This window comes from Artemia sp. Qi Xiang Cuo, chromosome 10 (genome assembly GCF_049724085.1).
Source record: "Artemia sp. Qi Xiang Cuo chromosome 10, ASM4972408v1, whole genome shotgun sequence".
Lineage (NCBI taxonomy): Eukaryota > Metazoa > Arthropoda > Branchiopoda > Anostraca > Artemiidae > Artemia > Artemia sp. Qi Xiang Cuo.
In genome coordinates, this window is record NC_142803.1 from 18,470,027 (window position 1) to 18,495,059 (window position 25,033).

The 25,033-nt window shown below is 35.9% G+C and overlaps 2 protein-coding genes across 2 annotated transcripts in view; both read right to left on the bottom strand.

The window, feature by feature from the left end:
* The window catches only part of LOC148947538 (uncharacterized), a 49,382-nt gene extending 33,314 nt beyond the window's left edge, over positions 1-16,068 (bottom strand). The window contains exon 1 of the mRNA XM_089096138.1: positions 15,956-16,068. Coding sequence (XP_088952264.1) covers positions 15,956-15,982 — 27 coding nt within the window. The 5' untranslated portion in view covers positions 15,983-16,068. The remainder of the gene's footprint in view (positions 1-15,955) is intronic.
* Positions 16,069-20,177: 4,109 nt separating this feature from the next.
* LOC148947539 (carotenoid-cleaving dioxygenase, mitochondrial-like) overlaps positions 20,178-25,033 on the bottom strand; it is a 197,680-nt gene continuing 192,824 nt past the window's right edge. The window contains exon 11 of the mRNA XM_089095298.1: positions 20,178-20,287. The gene's annotated coding sequence lies outside the window, so the exon portion shown is untranslated. The remainder of the gene's footprint in view (positions 20,288-25,033) is intronic.

Sequence of the window (25,033 nt, forward strand, 5' to 3'; positions counted from 1 at the left end):
ATTCACACTGTCGAGGAAAATGTTCCCCAAGGATGGGTTTTTGAAATTTACGGTCACATACCATTTGAACTCCACGACACTGTAAAAGATTTTGTTTGTTGGTGTGTAAAAAGGGCGGTGACCGAGGATTCTTTAAGTCCATACAATTTGTTCTTGGTCGAGGATATGGGCATGCATTGGACCCATTCCAAGCCGAAACTAATTGCAGATTTGGAACAGAAACAGAATATTGTTGTTCACCATGTGCTATTGCGATGGATGGTGACCAATGGTTTCAGGGTTACAAAGATCCACAGAGCCCTGTAATTCGATCAAAACCTACTTGAAAACGTTTATTGGCGCTTTTGTCAGTAAGCATTCACTGGCAAAACGTAAAGTTCAAAAATTAATGTATAAACTTATTTTAAATTCAGCTTTTGGGAAAATGTGTGAAAGCGTAGGAAACAGATCTCGTTGCGACGTCGTAACCTGTCCCAAAGAATGTGTACGAATTGTCGCTGATCCTAACTTTACAACATTCACGGTCATATACTCGAATATGGTTCTGCTACACAGAAAAAAGAGAAATGTTGTTCTTAATAAGAATATTGCGGGGGGGGGGGGGGGGTGGGAGTTAAGTACTTGACATTTCCAAGAAACTCATGTTGTCCTTCTTTTACAATGTGTGTAAGGTACAATGGCCAAGGGAGGGAAGGTTCAAGTTTACTATGGGGACACAGATTCTCTATTGTTAAAAGTTAAAACCGAGAATTTATTGGAAGATTTGGAAAATGGTGCTCACATTTTCAGGGCGGGGTCGAACCCGAGGCCGGAATTCGGCCCCGGGAGTTGAGAGGGGGGGAGCCTGCCCACGGCATAGCCTTCGGCCCTGGAGGGGGGATTCTCATCTTTTAAATGTTGTAAATAGTGTTTTTCTTCTCTTAGTCTACAAATGTGCTGCTATTGCTGTTCTTGCTGTATTTAAAATATATGTTGTTGCCAATAAATGAAAAATATTAAATTGTTCTTTTGCTATTGTTGTTGTTGTTGTACAAAAAGTGTTGTTAATAAAAGAAAAAATATATTTTTGTTGTTCTTGTTGCTATTGAATAACGTAATAGGTAGATGCTGCTACTGGTTCAAGGGAAAATTATTATTTAGTCATTAGACACGTATGGTTTACGGTTAGTTGTAGTCTAACTGCTGTCAACAGCGGTATATATCAATTTAAAACACCATTCAGATCGTTTCTCTGTGGTCCGTTAATGTCAGGGAAACCACACTTTTAGCTAAAATAATTAAAAATTGTAATAAAATTTTTTTGGAAAAACCAAAGAAAATTTACTATTACTATAATATTTGGCAAGAGTCCTATGACCAAATAAAAGCTATTGCTACTGCTACATTCATGCCAATACAATTCATACGAGGACTTGATGTTTTCAATATATTGAGCCAAACTCATGGCTGGTTATTGATGATTTAGCTGAATCTATTCAACAGTTCTCACAGGAAATGCTACAACTGTTTACAGTTCGGTCTCATCATGAACACATTTCCTTAGCCCTAGTTCTACACAGTCTGTTTCATCAGAGCAAGTGTATTAGGACCCTTGCTTTGAACTGCACCATCTATATTATCTACCGTGTTGTTTTGGACTCAAGTTCTCTAATTACTCTCAATAAACAATTATATCCCAGTGCCTCCGAATTTCTACTTTCAGCGTACAGTCAGGTTATAAATAAGTCCTACGGGTACATTTCAATAGATCTTAATCATAATACACCCGAGGATTTACGTGTAGTCACAGATATCCTCGAAAAAGAAATTACTGTATATCTACCGGTGAACAGTAGATAGGGCTATTATTTTTAACTATGACACAGAATAAATTATACGACAATAGGCGCTTAATTTCTGTTATACACACTTCAAAACCACCGCTCAGGAAGACCATACTCAAACATGGTGCTGACAAAGAATTTATTAATCTAATATATGGGCTTTTTTTAATTTAACTGAGGGAAATGTACAGTTGCCAGATGGTGTTAGATAAAAGAAAAAGCAACATCGTTCCACTGTACGTGCCTTGGCTTGCAAAAAGAAAGAAAAATAGTTTAAAAGAAAACGTCTCCTTCAAGCGGGCAGTAGCTTTTTTACACTTTTACTACCAATAATCGCAAGACTTGTAAACAGTTTTCTCTAGATGGCTAAACCCTACAAATTGACTCCAATAAAACTTGTCCTTTCACCAATTGAACACTTTGAGGATAATCTAAGCAAATTCATTAATGATGAAATTATTGCCGATGATAAAAAGCTATTTTTACTTCAATTTGCACTTCGTCGCGTGGACAAACATAGACCGTATCGTGAGAGACCCACCGCCGTCAATGGCACTGATCCCCCCCCCCAAAACAGGAAACATCTCCTCAAGATTCTGCAGCAGCAAGAACAGCACAATAAAAGGAGAAGGAATTGTATTCAATAGTGGCATCAATTGAAAACATATTGCCATACACCTATCGGGAACAGAGTAAAAGATTATTAACATATCTCATGTTGGAAAGTGGTGATGATTTTCAATTTCAAGTCTATAGCACTGGGAAACGAATTATAATTCAGGGAAAAAGTTATAATCTACTCGATTTAATTTGTGATATGGTTACAAATCGTAAAGGAGTTTTATCATTTGACAATAATCTATACAGCTTTCTAAATACATAAAACTTTCCCAAAAGTCTTATTGGCAATAAGCAAATTCTAAAGAAATTAACGGAATATAGTAGAAGTGTCAGCCCTCAAACAACACCATTTAAGAAGCAGAAGAAGAAGATTTTAAATAAATCTTGGAAAATACTAGCACTCCTAGTAGCAGCAATGATTTGATAACACCGACGACGATGATGGCTAGACAAAAGCATTTTAAAGAATGCAAAAGATTATCTAGAAAATGAGCCGATTTACACTCTGCATCGGAATCTTAGGCTTCGTGGCAAACAATATCTGCAAACTAAAGCCTTTTTCCCTCTGCATATAATGCAAACAGATCTTTTAACTCTAGATGTGATTCAAAGACGTCGCAATACACCCTACAAATATATTCTTGTGGAAATCAGTGTCTTTAGTCTCTATGCATATGCTATTCCATTGCGATGAAAGAGAAGTGTTGAAGTTGCTCAGGCTTTAGAAGGTATTCTTGAATATGATAACTATAGGAAAATTCAAAGTGATCGCAGTAGCGAATTTGTTAATCCACGTGTGCGAAAGGTTCTATTGAAATATACTACAAAGCTCTATCATAGTCACAGTCCGATAAAAGCTGCATTGGTTGAACGACTGATAAGAACGATTCGTCTATTAATTTCGAGATATTGTGCACTGAAAAATTTTGCTGTTTTTATTCAATATTTAGATAAAATCATGCAAATATATAACCAACGACCTCATCGATCTCTGTCCAGTGTTAGCCCTCAGGAAGTTCATTGCAGTGAAAATACATTTGACACTTTTCTTAAGCAATATTCCAGTGAAAAAAAATGTGAAGAAAAAATTCAGTGTTGGCGATACCGTTCGAATTAGTAGAACCAGCAATATTTTTGAAAAGGGGAATTATTATGGAGCACTGAACTTTTTAAAGTGTCCAAAAAACTAGAGATCGAACCCAAGACATATTGACTGCGAGACACCAAAGATAATGAGATTCTCGGCGGTTTTTATGATTATGAACTACAAAAAGTTAGAAACACTAGTGAAATTTATCAAATTGAAAAGATATTAAAGAGCCGTACTCGCAAGGGCAAGAGGCAGTTGCTTGTTCGTTGGCTAGGATACAACTCTAATTTTGATTCGTGGGTTGCAGTTGAAGACAGTACGAGTGCCCAATGATTTCTATGTGATATTCATGTCCAATGTCTCGGACCCTCTCTACAATGATTTGAATAAAACAAGTGATTTTTGGACGAAACCCTCTCCCACTGTCAAATTCAACGGCGCGTATGAAGTGGCTCTTGTCGACTGTATTCTCAAAAATACCTATGATATCCTGAGAAAAGATCGCAAATATGATATAAAAATTAGACCCTATGATTGGACGCCAGCCGTTACCGAACAACATAAAATTCAAAATATCAATTGGATAGATTATCCATGTGTTGAATTACCATACGGGGAACTCACTTGTATGAATGATTTATGTTGTTCCATCAATGAAAGAGTTTCCACTCGTAAAAAAGGAGTCTTTTATTTCAACTATTCAAAGGAAGAGGGAAAAATCTATATTAGTTCACACATTGCCAGTGAAAAGATTATTCCCAATGATAATCTGAAAGATGTTCTTGGCTTTAAACTTAATATAATCAACGGTAAAAGTGCCGGAAACACTATTGTTATTTTTGCTGACTACCCGCGAGCCTTCTCCTCGGACACTTGTATATTTGTTTATGCTTCATTTGTTGAAACATCCAGAGTTGGTAATAGCAATGTTCCCCTCCTACGAGTTCTTGAACGAAAAACCAATCAAGATCATATTCATCATTACAATATAAAGCATCTACAGTATATCCCCGTAAACACTTCCTCTTTGGAACTCTGCCAGTTAACACTAAGAACTGAATTAGGTGATCCTCTAGCAATATAAAAAGGTTCGGCTGTGATTACATGCCATTTTCGATCCATCGTTGTGGGTGTTCAAAACAAACAAGATGTCTAATAAAAAAGTGGTATTCATTTGTCCCGATATTGACTGCTGTGTTAATACTCTTGGCCCAAGACAACTGGGCAATGGAATGGACTATTACAGAGGTCTTTCATCAATTTCTGGCTATGGTCTTGGCAGTAGATTTGCTAAGCTGTTTCGCTCTGCACTACCTCTGGCTAAAAATATATTGTACCGGCTGCGACAGATTTTGCATCCTCTAAACTATACGATTGGAGCTCTTGCAAGGATTTTAAAAAAAGTGCTTCGGACAATCTTAGGTCCAGTGTGCGAACTCTTGGCGATCAATTGAAATCTTGACAAAATGGAAAAGGTTTAAAAAGGTCGAGAACCAGTGCACCACTCATCAGTCTCTACTCAAGTCAGAAACGAAAGACATCACCCCTGACAAAGAAAAGAAGGAAGAAGACGACACGTACAATAAGCAGTAGAAGAAGCCCCAGGAAGGAAATTGTTAGATCGAAACTAGATTTCTTTTCATAGACTGAACAATGGCATATCTACCCCATAAGGATTTTCATCCTTCAATCACTTTATCTTTAAGTCTATTCAATGCAGAAAATGTTGATGTAAGTGTAAAACATGGATACTATGAACAATTCTATCCACAACAACCGTTCTCCGATAATATCCACTTTCAAATTTATTCCAATGAAGACTATTTTATGGACATGTCCTTGAAATTTATTGATGTACATGTGATCGTACGGAAATATTACAATGGAATTCCAATTTGTGCCGATGGAATATCCTATGAAAATTGTATATTACATAATTTATTTCGTCAAATCAGTGTCTGCATAAATGGCACACTGGTGAGCACTAGCACTAATCTCTCAAATTACACAAGCTATATGCGGTTCACGTTGATGACACCCAAGTCATACAAGGAATTGAGAGGTACCTCCAATGGATATGAATATATTACAAATACTAATATTACAAATGCACTTAAAAATCCTACAACTAGTGAATTAGATCTTGTTGGAAAACTTATCATGATATATTTAATATACACCAATGGCTACCACCAAATATTAAAGTGGATATGAAATTAACGCTTGTTCTATCCAATTCCATTTTACGAAAGGAACTTCCTGCCAATCCCGATGTAATTCTCTCTCTCTCTCACCTCGGCAATACTACATTTACGAAAGCAGCAGGTTATGAGTTCTGTTGCTTTGGCAGTGGAAAAACTCAGAGTCAGTGGAAATAATATTAAACTGCTTGTTCCTCATACAACCACCAATCAACGTCATATTGCCACAGGCTTCGGCACATTCACTGACTCATCCTTTATATCAATGGCGAAATTCCATCAAAATTAGCATTGACATTTCTAAAAAGCGCTAGTGCAATAGGATCGTGGACTGGCTGCCCACATAAATTTGAAATGTTTGGGCTTTCATCTCTTGTCTGCAAAGCCTAGATGCAAAGCCAATGCAAACCCTAGATGCAAACCCATGATCCACAACTATTTGACAATGCAAACCCATGATTCACAACTATTGAAAATGATATAACCGAAGAAATGTTCGCTAAAACACATAGTATCATTGTACTAGACTTGTCTGGCACTCAAGATATGAGTATAGTACGAACGGGGAGTGTGCGTTTAGAGTGTACATTTGCCGACCCATTAATTGAGAGTATTGCCCTAATCTCAGTAAATAAATTTGAAACCTATTAGGAAATCACTCCCGAAGGCAGTGTTCTACTAGACCTTGCACCATGAACACTAGTAAAATAATCAGTGTATTTAATATGGACCCCTACATGTCCAAATACAGATCCTATTGTCTACCATCGGACTTCCTTGGAAAAATTCAAAGTGCAAACAATACCTAACCATTGCTAATAGCAGTCCGTCGACTATGAATACCGGCCATTGGCTCTTTCAAACAATGAACACGATTGAATTTTTTTATACTCTCGGCCTACCCTACACATTCTACACTCCACACATCAACAACTATATTGAAAGCAGTGGGAAAATTGTTATTCAAAATCAAAAGAGAGTGCTGGATCTGACGTTTGAAAGTTGCGGTTTTCATGCGCTACTATATTTCGTGTTCAGATGTCGCGGCTATACTTACAAGCAGTTTCTCAACATTTATGTAGAAAATCCACGTCTGAATGATTTTATGGTGAAAAATATCCTCTCAGACCTGTATAATATTGATTTTAGTGCCCTAAGAGTAAAGTGCTTAAAAAATGTATGCGAATTTGTTTATTAATAAAAAAAAATTATATATACAACAACAATGTCTTTATTCTTCACTTTAGGTTTCTTCTTCTTCGATGTATAGGCAACTGTCGATCACCTTTAATGCTGGTAGATCATTTGAATTCACCGTATATTGATCTTGATTGGCTGCAAAGTCAGGGTCACATTTTTTATTTGCATTCAAATTGTGAAATTCACGTTATTCAATTTGTCTATTTGAAGCAATATCACATACAGTGTTTTCATGTGATGAATCACATTCGGTAACAGCCGAATAAAAATAACCAGGTTTATAGTCATAATAGCCAGTGTTGTCACAACGATGACGTAGAAACTAAATTGTCTTGTTACCCCACCAGTTGAATCGTAGACCTTATTCTTCCTCCCAAAATAATTTAAAACCACGACGATATCAATCTCGTAGAAATAAACTAAAATTACGTTTGGGGTTCTTTCCAATCACACCAGGATAATTATTCTCCTACTGATCACTTTTGTCTTAGTGACAATTGGAGCATAGTTGCCCTCTAGGGTGAGAGTCACAAATCTCTTCAAGACATGAATTACAGCCTTTAATTTGTACTGCATATCCTCTATGTAATTTACGCGGATTGTATAATTTGCACTTTTCATTATACTCATAAATAATTGTACAATTCTCACATGATGACCAACTACCAAGAGTGTAAATATATAGTGGACATGTATAGAACATATTTGGTTTCCGTTGTCAACTCTCTCCCATATAAAAAGGAACTGATCCACTTTCGATAAATTCAGAGGAGGATAGGAGAGAGAGAGAGCAGTAACTTTGTGATGTTACATTACCTGTTTCGAACAGAAAGTCATCTGCAAAATATCTATGGCATCGTATTCAAAAGTATATCCACGATATTGCTCTGCTTTGTTTCAATTAATATATCAATAAATTGAGTAAAAGCATTTGAGTCACGTCGTAAAAGCTTCATACAATAGTCCACCACTGGAGAATCATTCTCCATTATATTGTCAAGCGTTTCCTTAGAAAATATCTTCCGTTGAAGAGATAATTCGAGAAAATCGTCATCTAGAATCAAAAGTTTTTCCATAATCACAAGATTTGACTTAATTCTCTCTTTCCAAATTTATTCATTTTTCAATCCTAACACCCCCACTGCCGACTCTAGACTAACCACGATTTATTCTAGTTCAAGAATATTCGATAACCTAAACAAATCTAAAAAAAGGAACATTTTCGATTTCGAAACAATTTTATTGTGTATGTGTAAAATTACAACAATAATATATATTACACATATACAATTACCGATATAACTTATTGTCCTCTATATAATTCATTATTGCATTTAAAGCACTTTGAAGTCTATTCACATGTGCTATATCAACTTTTGCAACGAAGAATAATTGGTCCTTCAATTTAAATTTACTCAATGATAACACGTATCTTGCATATACTTCTTCCCACTTAAGACAAAGCCGTGACCCTCTTGTGATTTCTACCACAATATTTGGTACTCTTGTATCATTGCTGCTGCTACCAGCTCCACTATCAACTTCTAATAGTGTAAACATTCCACTCATTATTACAATATATCTCCATGAATAAATATAGGAGTATAGTCAAACTGTTCTCTTCTTAAATTCTATTCTCAAACTAATAACAATTATACTGACAATCCTTCCTTATATTAGTTATGCTTGCTAAGACCTCTTGGATCTATTGTGCAAAATTATTTGAAAAAAACTACGTTTTCTAAAGAGTTAAAGAGGCTGAGTTACAAGGTCGAACCTTAAAACGTACAGGGATTAGGAGGCACAGTTGGGGGCTGCCGCCCCCAAACCCCCGCTTTCGCAGCCTTTAAATAAAAAAAAGTTTTTTAAACTGAAAGTAAGGAGAGACATTAAATCTTAAAACGAACAGAAATTATTCCGTATATGAAAGAGGCTGTGCCCTCCTCAACGCCTCGCTCTTTACGCTAAAGTTTGACTTTCTCACAACTCTTTTTTTAAACAATAAAAACTTTAGCGTAAAGAGCAGGAGTTGAAGATGGGGGCTGCCGCCCCCAAACCCCCCGCTCTTGAACATTCTTGTGTTAAGGCTTTTCATTCCTGAATACTCAAACCACGTCGTACAGGGTGCCTCCTAATCCCTGTACGTTCTAAGGCTCGAACTTGTGACTCAGCCTCTTTAACAGCCCCCCCAACTGTGCCTCCTAATTCCTATACATCTTAAGGGTTGACCTTGTAACTAAGCCTCTTTAACTCTTTAGAAAACGTAGTTTTTTTCAAATAATACACATAAACAGGTTAGACATGCTTTGTTATGAAAATTGACGCGCAGATATTTTCATAACAAAGCATGTCTAACCTGTTTATCTGTATTATTTGAAAAAAACTAAGGTTTTTCGTAAATGTAAATTCGGGGGATAATATTTTCGGTCTGAAAATATCAAAAGGCCCTAAGAGGTCGAATTCTGCTTCGAATGAGTCCTCATTCAACCGGATCCGTTGCCAACTGTGGCCTGTAGGCGTGGCTAAGAAAAAAAAAGAAATGCATTTTAAGTGGCGATATTTGGTTTTTTGAAAACAGGGAAGGAATGATCGGATTGAGCTAAAATTTCGAGGAAAAGCTCCCAGGCCCTAGAAAAGCTTAAACTATAAATTTCAGTCCAATCGGACAACGTTAAAGGGGGGCTGGGGTGGGAGGGTCCAAACCTCCGGCCCAGTTTACCCCATGAAGATAAAATCGGAGGAGGATGAAATTTTGCAAGTTTCTTAGTTTGAGCTTGGGCTACAAAATGCGATTACCGCCGTCTCTCTGCGACCTCTATGACCTGAAATCACTTAACATTGTGGTGGGTCGCCTCTTTATAGAGGCACAAGTGTGCCTCCTTGACCAATGTGAAAATTCTCAGAAGTCTGCTCTGAAGTCACTTCGCCCAGTATTTCTAACTCCCTGATTGGTTTAGAAAGAGGCATGTGATCTTGTTCGCCCACGGATTCTAGCCCTCTGATTGGTTGTGATCTTTTATAGTTAGTATTCAAAGTAGGTCAATGCACATACATGGACTTCACCCTGTGCTATAAGGGCTTCCCCTACTTACGCTGTGTAAAACTCGAGAAGACACCGGTTTTTTCTTTAGTTTCTTTAAGCTTAGCGCGAGGTAAGACAAAGATAAGTGACAGAATAGATGGGAAATATATAATTTAGGCTATATACTTGCACATAAGAGGGGGGGGGGGTAAAGTATTTTGACAGTTTGAAGTCAGGAAAGAATTCTTACTTCATAATATGAAGAATAATTGTACCTAACACATTCTGCATGCAGACTCGCCATACTTCCCCCTCCCTAATGTGCAAACATTAAGCCCAAATTTGATTCTAAAGTAACAAAGAAACTAATGAAGAAAACTGTTCGTTCTCCAGTTTTAAACATCGCAAATTCGAGTGAATTGTGTATAATACGCAAGTATCGGAATTTTTCATGGAGAAAGAGCCGGATTTCTCGGTATTATTTAAAAACGATCAGAAATTAAATTTAAAAAAACAAGTTTTTTCAACTGAAAGTAAGCAGCAACATACAAACTTAAAGCGAACAAAAATGATTACGTATATGAATGGAGTTGCCCCTTCCACAAGAGCTTGCTCTTTACGCTAACGCCTTGACTTTTTGTCCTAATTCTTTAAGAACGATTTCTGAAACACAGTGGCCGTTTAATTAGAACAATAAGCTTTGATTAAAATTCTAAAAAAAAACACTAGTGTAAGGAGCGAGGTCTTAACGAGGAGGCAACCCCTTTTATTGTACGTAATAATCTCAATTCGTTTTAAGATTTGTTGTTGCTCCTTACTTTCAGTTGAAAACCTTGTTGGTTTTCTTATTTAATTACTTACAGATATTATTTATTATTCAACTTCTATCATATACGTAATAATTTCTATTCGTTTCAAGTTTTAATGTTGCTCCTTACTTTCAGTTGAAAAAACTTGTTTTTTTTTCATTTAATATCTGATCGTTTTTAAAAAATATACTGGGAAATCCGGCTCTCCGTCCATTGAAAATTCCGGTTCTTATGTATTATTAAATGAAAAAAACAAGTTTTTTTAACTGAAAGTAAGGAGCGACATTAAAACTTAACACGAACAGAAATTATTCCGTATATGAAAGGGGCTATCCCCTCCTCAACGCCTCGCTCTTTACGCTAAAGTTTTTTATCGTTTAAAAAAAATAGAGTTGTGAAAAATTCAAATTTTAGCGTAAAGAGCAAGGCGTTGAAGAGGGGACAGCCCCTTTCATATACGGAATAATTTCCGTTCGTTTTAAGTTTTAATGTCGCTCCTTACTTTCAGTTAAACAAACTTGTTTTTTTAATTTAATTTTTGAACGTTTTTGAATAAAGGCAGTCTTTTATCTTAGCTCACCGTACATTAATAATTAAAACAAAATTTACATATTAATTTACTTTTATTTGGTTAAATGGCTTTCTCGAAACTTGTTTCATTTTATTTACGAACGTTTTTATTAGTTGTAAATATACGTAACTTACGAATTAACTTACGTAACGAACTTCTATATTCATATATTTTCAATACGTATATTAGGGGGTTCGCCCCCTACTCAATACCTTGCTCTTTAATCGAGATTTTGGTTTTTATTCCAATTCTTTAAAAATGACTGCTTAATCACCAAGGCCGATACTTCGAATAAATAGCTCTTATGAAAGTACTTAAAAAATTTCTGGCTTAAAGAGTGAGGTATTGACTAGGGGGTGAACCCAATCATATATGTAATAGTTTCTGTTCGTTTAAAGTTTTGATGTTGCTGCTGTTGCAGTTGAAAAACTTGTTTTTTTATATTTAATTTCTGATCTTTTTCAAATAATGCTGGGAAGTCCGGCGTCCCCTTCATAGCAATGTCCCTTCCCCCATGAAAACTTCCTTCATAGAAAGATCCTCCCACATAACCCTCGACCTCCCCCCCCCCACTACCAGGAAAAATCTCCCCTGAAAACATCTGTACTGTATACTTCCCAATAACCAATACTATATGTTAACATTGGGTAAAGTTCATAACTTTCAGCCCTCCTCCCGGGAGCTTCGGGGGATTAAGTCATCCTAAAAGACATACTTATAATATTTTCTAACATGCTGAAAAAAATGGCTATCTCAAAATTTTGATCAGGGGACTTTGGGAAAAAAATGAGCGTGGGAGGAGGCCTAGTTGCCCTCCATTTTTTTGGTCACTTAAAAAGGACACTAGAACTTTTAATTTCCATTCTAATAAGCCCTCCCACGATATTCTAGGACCACTGGGTAAAAAAACAAAAAAAAAAACATACGATACGATCACCCCTGGGGAAAAAAAAAAATAAACACGCACCCGTGATCTCTCTTCTGGCAAAAAATGGAAAATTCCACATTTTTGTAGATAGGAGCTTGAAACCTCTACAGTAGGGTTCTGTGATACGTGGAATATGATGGTGTGATTTTCATTAAGGTTATATAACTTTTAGGGGGTCTTTCCCTCTTTTTCCGAAAATCAGCCAAATTTTCTCAGGCGCGTAACTTTTGATGGGTAAGATTAAACTTGATGAAACTTATATATTTGAAATCAGCATCAAAATCCAATTCTTTTTATGTATCTATTTGTTTCAAAATACCGTTTTCCAGAGTTTCGGTTACCATTGAGCCGGGTCCCAATAACCAATACTATATGTTAACATTGGGTAAAGTTCATAACTTTCAGCCCTCCTCCTGGGGGCTTCGAGGGATTAAGTCATCCTAAAAGACATAGTTATAATATTTTCGACCATGCTGAACAAAATGGCTATCTCAAAATTTTTATCCGATGACTTTGGGAAAAAAATGAGCGTGGGAGGGGGCCTAGTTGCTCTCCAATCTTTTTGGTAACTTAAAAAGGACACTAGAACGTTTATTTTCCGTTCCAATGAGCTCTCGCGATATTTTAGGACCATTAGTTCGACATGATCACCCCTGGGGAAAAGAAAAAAAAACAAATAAACACGCATCCGTGATCTTTCTTCTGGCAAAAAATGGAAAATTCTACATTTTTATAGATAGGAGCTTGAAACCTCTACAGTAGGGTTCTCTGATACTCTGAGTATGATGGCTTGATTTTCATTAAGGTTCTATAACTTTTAGTGGGTCTTTCCCCCTTTTTTCGAAAATCATCCAAATTTTCTCAGGCGCTTAACTTTTTATAGGTAAGATTTAACTTGATGAAACTTATATATTTGAAATCAGAATTAAAATCCGATTCCTTTAGTATATTTATTGGTATCAACATTTCGCTATCTAGAGTTACGGTTACCATTGAGCAGGGTCGATCCTTACTTACAGTTCCTTACCGCAAACTGTTTGATACGCCACTCACTCAAGTTTACGATGTGTAAAATTCGAGAACAAACCGGTTTCTTTGTTAGTTTCTTCGTTACTTTAGAAACTTATTTGGGCTATATATTTGCATATTAGGGGGGGGGGAGGGGTTAAAGTATACCTGGTCTGTTAGCAAAATGTGTTAGGTACAATTATTCTGCATATTATGAAGTAAGAATAGTTTCCTGACTTCAAACTGTCCGAATAATTTACCCCCCCCCCTAGGTGCATTTTCAACGGGGGGAGGGGGGATTTTCCGGGGAGGGTATTTTCCGGGGGGAGATATTTTCTGGGGAGGTATTATCCGGGGATATTTTCCTTGGGGGGGATATTTTCTGGGGGGTATTTTCCATGGGAGGGGGTATTTTTCGCAGGGTTATCTGACAAAATTATACCGCAACAAATCCTCTTCTCTCCTGGGACCGTAATCTATGACGTCGTGCTTATTGCGCATGCGTTAAACTACCTGCTTAGCATCATAGTCAGCCAGGGGAAGGCAGGTTTCGGCAGGGGAAGGGAGGTTACAATAAAACTTTTCAATCGAAAATTTGTTTATAAGCATTTTTGTTATGTATCCACGAGTCAAAACATTTTTTGGAAGGAGGAGGGCTCAAATCCTGTAATCTTCTTGCCTTGATACGGCCTTGACAATAATTTAGTTCAGGGGTTCGAACAGGGTCACCAACTTAGCCTACTTTACAGTAAGTTAAGACTGAGCCTGTTTTTCTAACTAATCAGAGAACCCTACAGCAGAAGTTTCAAGCTCTCATCTACATATATTTAAAATTTTATATGTTATCCCACAGAAAGATCATGGATGTGTTTTTTTTCCAGAATGGTTGTATCGAACCTAGGGCCCTAGAAGATCGGGAGAGGGCTCAGACGAACAAAAGTTAAAAGTTTAGTCTTCTTTCATTTGACCAAACAGAATGGAGGCCAACTAGCCCCCTTTACATGGACAATACACAATACTTTTCTAGTGAACTGAATTTAATGAATTTTGGAAGCTATCTTTACTTTAACTGCTCTAATTCTCCAATAAAAATAGCATTTTGTTATTCGCGGATTATGGTGAGTGGTTCATTTTTTTATTTAGGGTTTTTGTTAGTTTATTCTTAGTTAGTTTAATCTTTGTTTACTCAAACGATTGCCAATACTTTAAAGTCCTTACTTTAGTTGTAAAACCTTTTCTATTTGTTTAATTAGATTTCATGAAATTGTAAAGTTTTATGAATACAATACTTTTGGTAGCGCAGAAAAAACTATCAATATTTTAATGATCTCTAATTGGCTTTTGATGGATAATCAAACAATTCGGGGTAACGAACTGTAAGTAAGGAGCGACACGACTCAATAGAAACCGAAACTCTAAAAAACGGAATTTTGATACCAACAGATATATCAAAAGAATTGGCCTATTGTGCTGATTCCAAATATATAAATTTCATTAAATTTAGTCTTACCCATCAAAAGTTACAGGCCTGAGAAAATGTGTGATTTTCAAAAAAGGGGAAAAGATCCCCTAGAAGTCATAGAATTTTAAGGAAAAATAAATAATCAGATTCAGTGTATCAAAGAACCCTACTGTAGAAGCTTCAAGCTCATTTCTACAAAAATGTGAAATTTTGCAATTTTTGCCAGAAGAAAGATCCCGGATTATGTTTTGTGTTTATTGCAATTTTCTTTTTTTTCCAGGGGTGATCGTATCGACCCAGTGGACCTAGAACATCGGGAGATGGTTCATTCTAGTTCTAGTGCCCTTTTTAAGTGACCAAAAATTGGAGAGCAACTAGGCCTTCCCACGCCACTTTTTCTCCAAAATCGTCCGATCAAAATTTTGATATAGCTTTTTTTGTTCAGCATATTTGAAAGGCCCAATAGCTATATCTTTGGACATAAAATGACCCCCTTAAGTGCGTGGGGAAAGGTTTTTAAGATTATAAAATTTGCCCATTGTTTATATTTCTTATTGGGAAGTATGCATAAATTTTTCGGGTGGGAGGGGAAGACGAATTCTCTGCTGGGAGAATTTTCAATGGAGAGGGAATTTTCCAGGGGTGAACTTTTCAGGGGAAATTTTAAACTGGGTGAATTAGCCAGAGTTCCTATACAAAGTTTTTTTTATATGTCTTGCTTCCTCTTTACTGATTCAATTTTACGCGTTGATATGTTAAGGGTAATTGTCCGGGGTATATTTTTGCCAGAATTGAAATGTCCAGAGGATATTTCTAGGGGGAGGGGGATTTTTGCGTGGAGGTGGAGCCAGGTATCCTGGCGCTATTTAAAAAACGATTAGAAATTAAACAAAAAGACGAGTTTTTTCAACTGAAACTAAGGAGCAATTAGAACAATAGGTAACTTTTTTTTTTAAGTGGCAAAAACTGTAGCGTGAAGAGCGAAGTATTGAGGAGGGGGCAATCCCCCTCATATAGGTAATAATTTCTGTTCGTTTTAAGTTTTAATGTTGCTCCTTATTTTCAGTTGAAAAAACTTGTTTTTTTTTCTTTATTTAATGAAGCTTAGAAACTAACATTTTTCTAAAGGGAATGGAAAAACTATTTCAATTAAAGTAAAAGTATATAAAAATGAAAAAAGTAAGTAATTACAAAAATACACAAAACAATAGCCTACTTACAAAAACTAAGATATAACCTCCCAGCATTCAGTTCTGTCAAGCAATGCCGAAGCGTTGGACGGATATTTTTTAACAATCTCAACAGTTTCGAACTTGGTTATCAAACACTAAAATATTTAATGCCTTTAGACTAAGTGTTTGTGAGAAGTAAAGCATTATTAAAGTACTTAGTTCAAAGTAAAACATTAAAACAAAGATTAAGAAAATCAAATAAACATTTTTAAGTCAATATATTTAGTTTAATTTCGAATACCAAAAACCAATGTATTTGACAGCTTTATATTTACACAGTAGTAAAAAATTAAATCTTTTTAAGAGTGACAACTAGATAAATACAATCACTCCTGGAAAAAAAAATGATAATAAAACATAAAAACATGTCCATTCAGGGGAAAATACAGAAATTCCCAGCATTCCGTTTAGGGGAAACATTTCTGATTATAATGACTTGAAATTTTAGCTCAAGGGTGCTCTGGCAGTGCAAGGAAACGTTGGGAGTATATTTTTACTAAAATTGCCCCCTATTAAGTTGTTTCCCTTGTGCTTTCTACTATTATACGAACTTTCTTGTGTACTAATAACTGCAGCAATTACTAATAAACAAATACATATTTAAGACCACCATAAAAAGCTGATTCTCTTAATGAATGTTATCATAATGAATGCTCTTATACTTTCGTTACTGACAAGCATCACTGTGAAGAGTTTGATTTTTTTTTTCGTTGCTCCAACAAAATCATACAGAAAAAATATTTGTGGAAAACTCGAAGTGGTCACTCAGTCACAAATTAAAACTTTCATTTTCCTTACTAATGGTCAAAATATATTGGCGGGCAGCCAACAATGGGGCAACACACATTTTTCCATAGTTTTCCCCTATTCTTCTCTATTCCTTTGGTTTCCTTATAATTTACTTTATAGTCCCAAATTTCCAGGGGGGGCATCCTATTAAGATCCTATTAATTCTATTAAGATTCAGCGTATGAAGGTGAAAATTTGACAGAATATTGATTGCAAATTTGAACTAAATCAAAAGACATCACGAGGGACGTTCAATAAGTTCGTAGAACGGAACACTTCGAAATGACGTAATAAGTTCTAACCCTGCATGCATACTTATTTAAGAAAATGATATTCACAGCCTGAAAACTGTTCACTTTGCTTTGTCGTTTCAGGTATAAGAAGACTCCAAAGTCATTGAATCACTGTAGAAATGGATTCGTCACTGATCGAGTACAGAGCAGTGATCAAATTCCTTGTCAAAGAAGGTTCTTCGGCTAGAAAAATCACAGATTGGTTGGCCAAGGTGTACCAGCAAGATACTCCCAAGTATTCCATGGTCGCCAAATAAGCCGACGAGACCTGGGTACACCACTGGGACCCTGAGAGCAAGATCGCCTCCATGCAGTGGAAACACAGTGACTCGCCGCCTCCAAGAAAGTTTCGGATCCAGTCCTCTGCAGGCAAGGTGATCGCATCAGTCTTCTTGGATTTGAAAGGTCTCCTGCTAATCGACTACTTGCCCAGAAGGTCTACCATCTCTGGTGCCTATTACTCGGATCTGATGGTTAAATTGCGCTAGGAAATCAAGACGAAGAGGCGAGGAATGCTAACTCGTGGTGTTCTCCTTCTTCATCACAATGCGCTGTGGCACAAGCCACAATCAATCAGATGGCTTCGAACAGTTGGCTCGCCCACCCAAAAGTCCGGATCTGGCCCGAAGCGACTTCCACCTGTTTCGTGCCATGAAGTCCGACCTTCGAGGAAAGAAAGCGTTTTGGTGACGATGAGGAGCTGATATCCACCGTGGATCTGTGGTTCAATTCCCAGTCACAAGACTTCTTCCATGCTGGAATTGCGGCACTTGAGTATCGGTGGTCTAAGTGCGTTGAAGTTAAGGGAGACTGATGGTTTTGTTTTTATGAAATAAATTTTTGTTTGCAGTTCTACGAACTTTTTGAACGCCCCTCGCATGTGGATTCAAATTGTCAAAAGGGCGTATCACAAGAATTCATTTGGGTATTAAGTTGGAACTTTCAAAGAATGCTTAAAGGAGAACATCAATTGACCAAAAGGCCAATTGACCAATTGACCAATATAGGCACGCTACTACTAATACTATTACCACAGCTACATTTACTAGCTTTACTACAACTATTAATATTACTGCAACTACTACTTCTATCACAACTATTTGTAAGGCTAAGAGCATTAAGTTGAAAATTTCAAGAAGCATATTTTATATACAAATTATCAAAAGGATATATCGGCAATGTCACAGCAATGGCTAATTTTTAGCAATTTGAAATTTCCAGGACTTGATGAGAGGAATGTTCACCTGACCAAAAGGCAGTATTTTAATGCTGCTAGTCCTAAGAGTATGAAGGTGAAGTTTTCCAGAAATTTATAAGGGGGGGGGGAGGTGAAGTGAACTACAACACACCGTCTGTATGCAGGTTCTCAAGAGGGCATATCAGCAATATATTAGAAACAGTTTTGTGTGTGAAGTTGAAACTTACAGGGCTTGTTGTGGGGGATGTTGAATTACTAAAAGACAATATTTGCATCCTAATGCTACTGTTTCTATACATACTACTACTATTACTACTGCTACTACCACTACTGCTACTTTTACTAATTCTACTACTGCTATTAAAGCTAATATCACTACTATTAAGTCTTCTGATGTTACTACTACTGCTACAACAGTTCGGGTAAAATTAAAAATGTACTGAAAAAAATCGAAACACATTATGACAACACAGGTTGTCTAGAGGACGTACCAGCAATGCTTCAGAAACGATTGATGGTATTAAGCTGAAACTTTCATCGTGTATTGGCGAATGTTGAACTAAATCAAAACAACTTATGAGCATGTAGATTGTCGAAAGGGTGACAAAGCAATATCTCAAAAACAGCTTACACCATTAAGTTAGACCTTTGAGGGTAAGTTGTGCCGGATTTTGAACTAGCCAGAAGGCACTATGTGTGTACTTCCAGCACTACTTCTATGGTTATTGTGACTAATGACACTTAGGGTATTAAGATAAATTTTTGGGGAACGTTTAGGAGTTTGAATCAAACGAAAGATTATATAGCCAGAGGTTTTTCAAAAGGGCCTATAAGCAATATCATAGGCAGCACTGGTCTATCACAGCTAGTAATATCATTGCAACTTCTTAGGGAGCTTTTTCGATTGGAAATTAGAAGTTCTAGTGCCCTTTCTAAGAGTCAAAGGTGATTAGAGGACAAGAAGTCCTTCTCCTTAGCCTATAATTTTCCAAAAACTTCCAATAAAAAGTTTGAGACAGCCATTTTGTTCAGAATAGTTGGACGGTACTAAATGTTGCTTCAAAACTAAATCGAAAGGCACTGTGTGTATGCTGGTTCCCATTAAGACATCCTAGCAATATCCCAAGAACGATTGAGTGTATTAAATTGCAACTTCGAGGGCTACTTCTATTACTGCTTCTGCTCTTACAACTTATCTAAATCAAAAGAGTGCAAGTGTATCCAGATGGCAAAGAGTATAGTTAGAATTTTTGGGAATGGTATTAAGGTTTTATTTTTCAGGTCATCTAGAGGAGGTATGAAACTAAATAAAATAATAGTATTTGTTCTTAAGATTTTTAAAAGGGTATATGTTGTCAAAAACTGTTGAAACAATTTCTCCAACACACAAACAGTAAGTCAAACTATAGATTCTTACAGGAAAAAAACTGAGAAGATATAAAATATCATTTTCTTTTTCCATGAAAAACACAATGTTAATAAAAACGAATAGAAATTAACTTAAAAAACTTTTTCCACAAAAAAAGATTTTCAACGAAAAGTAAAGAAAATTAAACAAACAATTAGCAGAAATAAAACCAAATAGTCTACCAAGCGTAAACAACCACGAATCACCATCAATAAATAAATGAAACCCAAAACGAACTTAAACTACGCTAAACAATCAAGTCAAACTCAAAACAAGTAACATGAGTCTTTCTGACAACCTCCATGCCTTTTCAAGACCAGAGCATAATTTGCACTTTACTGAAGAAAAATTTAATTTAAATATTTTCACTTTTTAAACTTTAATAAATGGAAAAATATTGAAACTTTAAGGACTAAATATCAGCATATGTTTATCACCCTGACAATACACATTGATTTGTATTTTTTATCAGCAAATACAAAAACGGTAAATAAAAAGTTAAGCCAGAAGAGAAAACTAAAGCTGATTAAAGCCTGATTTTATTCCCTAAAGTTAACAAAAACCAATTATATTAGTATTGGAGAATAAGTACACTGTAGATTTCTTCCACTTGCCATTAAGACAGTAAACACCTAGAAAAGATAAACAATTTATTAATTGGCAAGTGCTAGTGATCAACTGTGATCATTGATCAATTGTATGTGATCATGAACATAATGCATGTGATAAACTCCACATGCACATTATTTTAGACAATTCCCTCTGTTTTCCAAAGCAAATAAGAGCTTAAAACATGTTTTTAACCTAAAAGATTCATTTTTCAGATCTCCTTTATCCAATCAATATTTCTTGGGTAATTTTACTGATCTTGTAGAGTTTCGACATTTCATAGCCAATTTCGTGCTATTAATACGGGCCCGGGGTTTGATCCTAGCTGCTTTGCATTTATGAATAAATTAAAATCAAAATATATACTAACAAACGTTATATATATATATATATATATATATATATATATATATATATATATATATATATATATATATATATATATATATATATATATATATATATATATATATATATAAAAAAATATATATATATATATATATATATATATATATATATATATAAATATATATATATATATATATATATATATATATATATATATACATTCTTAGACCACACTGGCTATACATGACAAATGAAACTCCGAGAGGAAAGAAACAAACAAAATGAAAAATAAAATCAAAAAGGGTGAACAAACGAGGATTTTGTCAGCCAGTGGCAAAACCATGAAGAAGAAAAAATATGAGCAAATGTTTCGACAAGGACCTCCACCAAGTCGTCCTCAGTGCTAAACAAAAAAGGAGACGAAAAAAGAAAAAAAACGAAAATCTAACATTTCGAAGTTTACCCTACAAAGACAGAACAGACACTGAATAAAAACCAGGCAGGAATCAATGAAAAAGAATTTACCAAGATGATTGGGCAAGAATCTTTTGCCTTGCAATCGTTTTAGCTGGTCTACAGCTTTGGTTTTCATTAGATATGCAAATAGGTTCTTTTAAGTTATACCGGGTGAAAGTATTGATTGAGTCCGTCAAAATGAAACTGTCGTAAATTGGGCTTAATGAAATATCTCCAGTATCTCTATTTATTGCTAAATTTTGGTTCATATATTTTTTTTTATCTCAATTACCTCTTTAAAAGTTTGTGGTACGCCATTTACAGTTGACATTAAGGTTGCCTCGTCAAACACAACCAGATGGGTCGGATTTATGAGAAAAAGCGAAGCCAATGCCGAATCAAAAGTTGTCATTGTTATTTTTTAATCTCAGGGACTTATCTATTGAAGTTTTGTGCTGATGCAATCGTTCACCTAGTTGTTGATGGGTCCTACCAATGTAAAATTTCCCAAAAGAATACGGGATTCTGAAGACACCACTACCCAATACAGGGTCCGTTTTATCCTTTCCTGAGTTGAAAGAGTGTTCAACTTTTTCTTTTATTTTGAAAGAAACAGAGAGATTATGTTTTTTTTAAAATTTTTCCAAGTTTATCGCCAAGTTTCGGGATGTATGGTAAAGCGAAGAAAGTTTTTTTCTCAATATATATATATATATATATATATATATATATATATATATATATATATATATATATATATATATATATATATATATATATATATATATATATATATATATATATATATATATATATGCATATATCTACAGAGTGATGACACCTGTTTGGATTTATTGAATTTTAAAACCTGCTTTGAAATCGTATTAATTCAGTGCCTCGAAATTTAATATATTTAGTGACCATCAGTGATTACAGAAATTTCACAATAGCCTACTCTGCTACGGATAAAAATATAAAGTGACCTTATTGTTATGGACCAATTATAGATAGCTTTGTTTGGATGTATTAATACGGTAGCATCAACAGGTACGACATTTCTGTGTCTTCAGTAATTTTTTATTTAGAATTCTAGAAAATAATCTATTAGCCAAATTTTATCCAATTTTTCGGTAATTCAGCGACAGCCTGTGCAGAAGAAAGCGGGAACAAACACAAGAGCTGTATCGGTACCGGCTGGACGTTGATTCCTTAAACTGCTTGAAAGGTGATTTGGGTACCGGCACTTCTCACAGGTTCTGTTAACTGTTTTATAGCAGACATCAGTAGTCGAATATTATTCACCCCCGGCATTTCATTACATTTTGGCATTACACCATATCTCATTCACTTTCATTATCTTCAATATCTTCTCATTGACGACTTAAAACTGGCCCGGCCACGAACTTTGCTCTCTCCGGAATCACTCCGTAACGCAATGACAAGTGAGAAGCTTATGTTGAATTCTGTGCTGAATTTTATTTTGCGAGCAAGAAAAGCGGGATGTGCAATAGACTCGATTACGAAAATCACTTGCGATTCCTATAAGGCGGAAGAAATTGCCGAGGCTAAGAAAGCGTTGTCGGCCCTTGCAATGTCAACTCGACCTACTGAACGACAGAAAGTTAGTAAAAACGTCCAAGATATTGTGTGAGCCTTTGATACGTGTGACGAGAAAAAGGTGACCCTGCCCCGATTTGTCATATCTGAATCAAATCAAGTGCCGGTGGTTCCGGGGGAAACTACCGCGACATTTACTTGTTTGTTTTTAAATAAAAGAAAGTTTTTTTACTGAAAGTAAGGAGCGACGTTAAAACTTAAAACGAACAGAAATTATTCCATACCTGAAAGGGGCTGTCCCCTCCTCAACGCCTCACTCTTTACGCTGAAGTTTTTTATTTTTAAAAAATAGAGTTGTGAGAAAGTCAAACTTCAGCTTAAAGATCGAGGCGTTGAGGAGGGGACAGCCCCTTTCATATATGGAATAATTTCTGTTTGTTTTAGTTTTAACGTCGCTCCTTACTTTCATTTAAAAAACTTCTTTTTTTTATTTAATTTTTGAACGTTTTTGAATTAATGCAGGTTTTGATTTTGGCTCACCGTACATGAATAATTAAAACAAAATTTGCATATTAATTTTACTTTTATTTGGTTAAATGGATTTTTAGAAAGTTGTTTAATTTTATTTACGAACGTTTTTATTAGTAATAAATATACGTATCTTACGAATTAACTTACGTAACGAATTTCTATATTCATATATTTTTAATACGTAGGGGGTTCACCCCCTGGTCAATAAGTCGCTCTTTACGATAAAGTTCGAATTATGTTCCAATTCTTTAAAAATTACCCCTTAATAACAAAGGCCGTTAATTAGAATAAATAGCTCTTATAAATGTACTACTAGATCTTTGGCTTAAAGAGCGAGGTATTGACTAGGGGGCGAACCTAATCATATACGTAATATTTTCTGTTCGTCTTAAGTTTGATGTTGCTCCTTACTTTCAGTTGAAAAACTTGTTTTTTTTTTATTTAATTTCTGATCTTTTTTAAAATAATGCTGGGAAATCCGGCGTCCCCTTTATGGCAATGCTCCTTCCCCCATGAAAACTTCCTCCATGGAAGGATCCTCCCACATAACCCCCGACCCCCCCCCACTACCAGAAAAAATACCCCCTGAAAACGTCTGTATACTTCCCAATAACCAATACTATATGCTAACATTGGGTGAAGTTCATAACCTTCAGCCCTCCCCCGGGGGACTTTGTGGGATTAAGTCATCCCAAAAGACATGGTTATCATATTTTCGACCCTGCTGAACAAAATGGCTATCTCAAAATTTTTATCGGGTGACTTTTGGAAAAAATGAGCGTGGGAGGGGGCCTAGTTACCCTCCATTTTTTGTCACTTAAAAAGGACACTAGAACTTTTAATTTCCGTTTCAATGAGCCCACCCACGATATTCTAGTGCCACTTGGTCGATACGATTACCCCTGGGGAAAAACAACAAAAAAAAAAAAACAAATAAACACGCATCCGTGATCTTTCTTCTGGCAAAAAATGCAAAATTCCCCATTTTTGCAGAAAGGAGTTTGAAACCGCTACAGTAGGGATCTGTGATACGCTGAATCTGATGGTGTGATTTTCGTTAAGGTTCTATGTATTTTGGAGGTTCTTTCCCCCTTTTTTTCGAAAATCAGCCAAATTTTCTCTCGCGTAACTTTTGATTGGTATGACTAAACTTGATGAAACTTGTATATCTGAAATCAGCATTTAAATCACATTCTTTTGATGTATCTATCGGTATCAAAATAGTTCTATTGGTTCTATTAAGGTTCTATTGGTATCTATTGGTATCCCATCTTTTAGAGTTTTGGTTACTATTAAGCCGGGTCACTCCTTACTTACAGTTTGTAAGTAAGGCACCACGAACTGTTTGATGACAAGCGACAAACTTATATTGAATTCTGTGCTGAATTTTATTTTGCGAGCGAGAAAAGCGGGATGTGCAATAGACTCGATTACGAAATCGCTTGCGATTTCTATAAGGCGGAAGAAATTGTTGAGGCTAAGATAGCGTTGTGGGTCCTTGCAATGTCAACGCGACCTACTGAACGACAAAAGTTAGCGACAACGTCCAAGATATTGTGTGACCATTTGATATGTGTGACGAGAAAAGGTGACCCTGCCCCGATTTGTCATATTTGAATCAGATCAAGTGCCGGTGGTTCCGGGGGAAGCTACCGCGACATTTACTCGCAAATTAAATGAATTTTATATGGAATTTAAAAGTTTTGCGGAACAAAAAAGTGTCAAGACTGTCCCTCAGCATTCTGTACCTATGATAGTGCCTGAAAAGCCTACTTATGCAGTTGGCGTCTAGAATCCTCCGAAAAATCTTGACAATCCCAACGCCCGCAAAGACTTTCTGGATTCTATAGCCGGCAGTTCTAGTTCAAGTATTATCA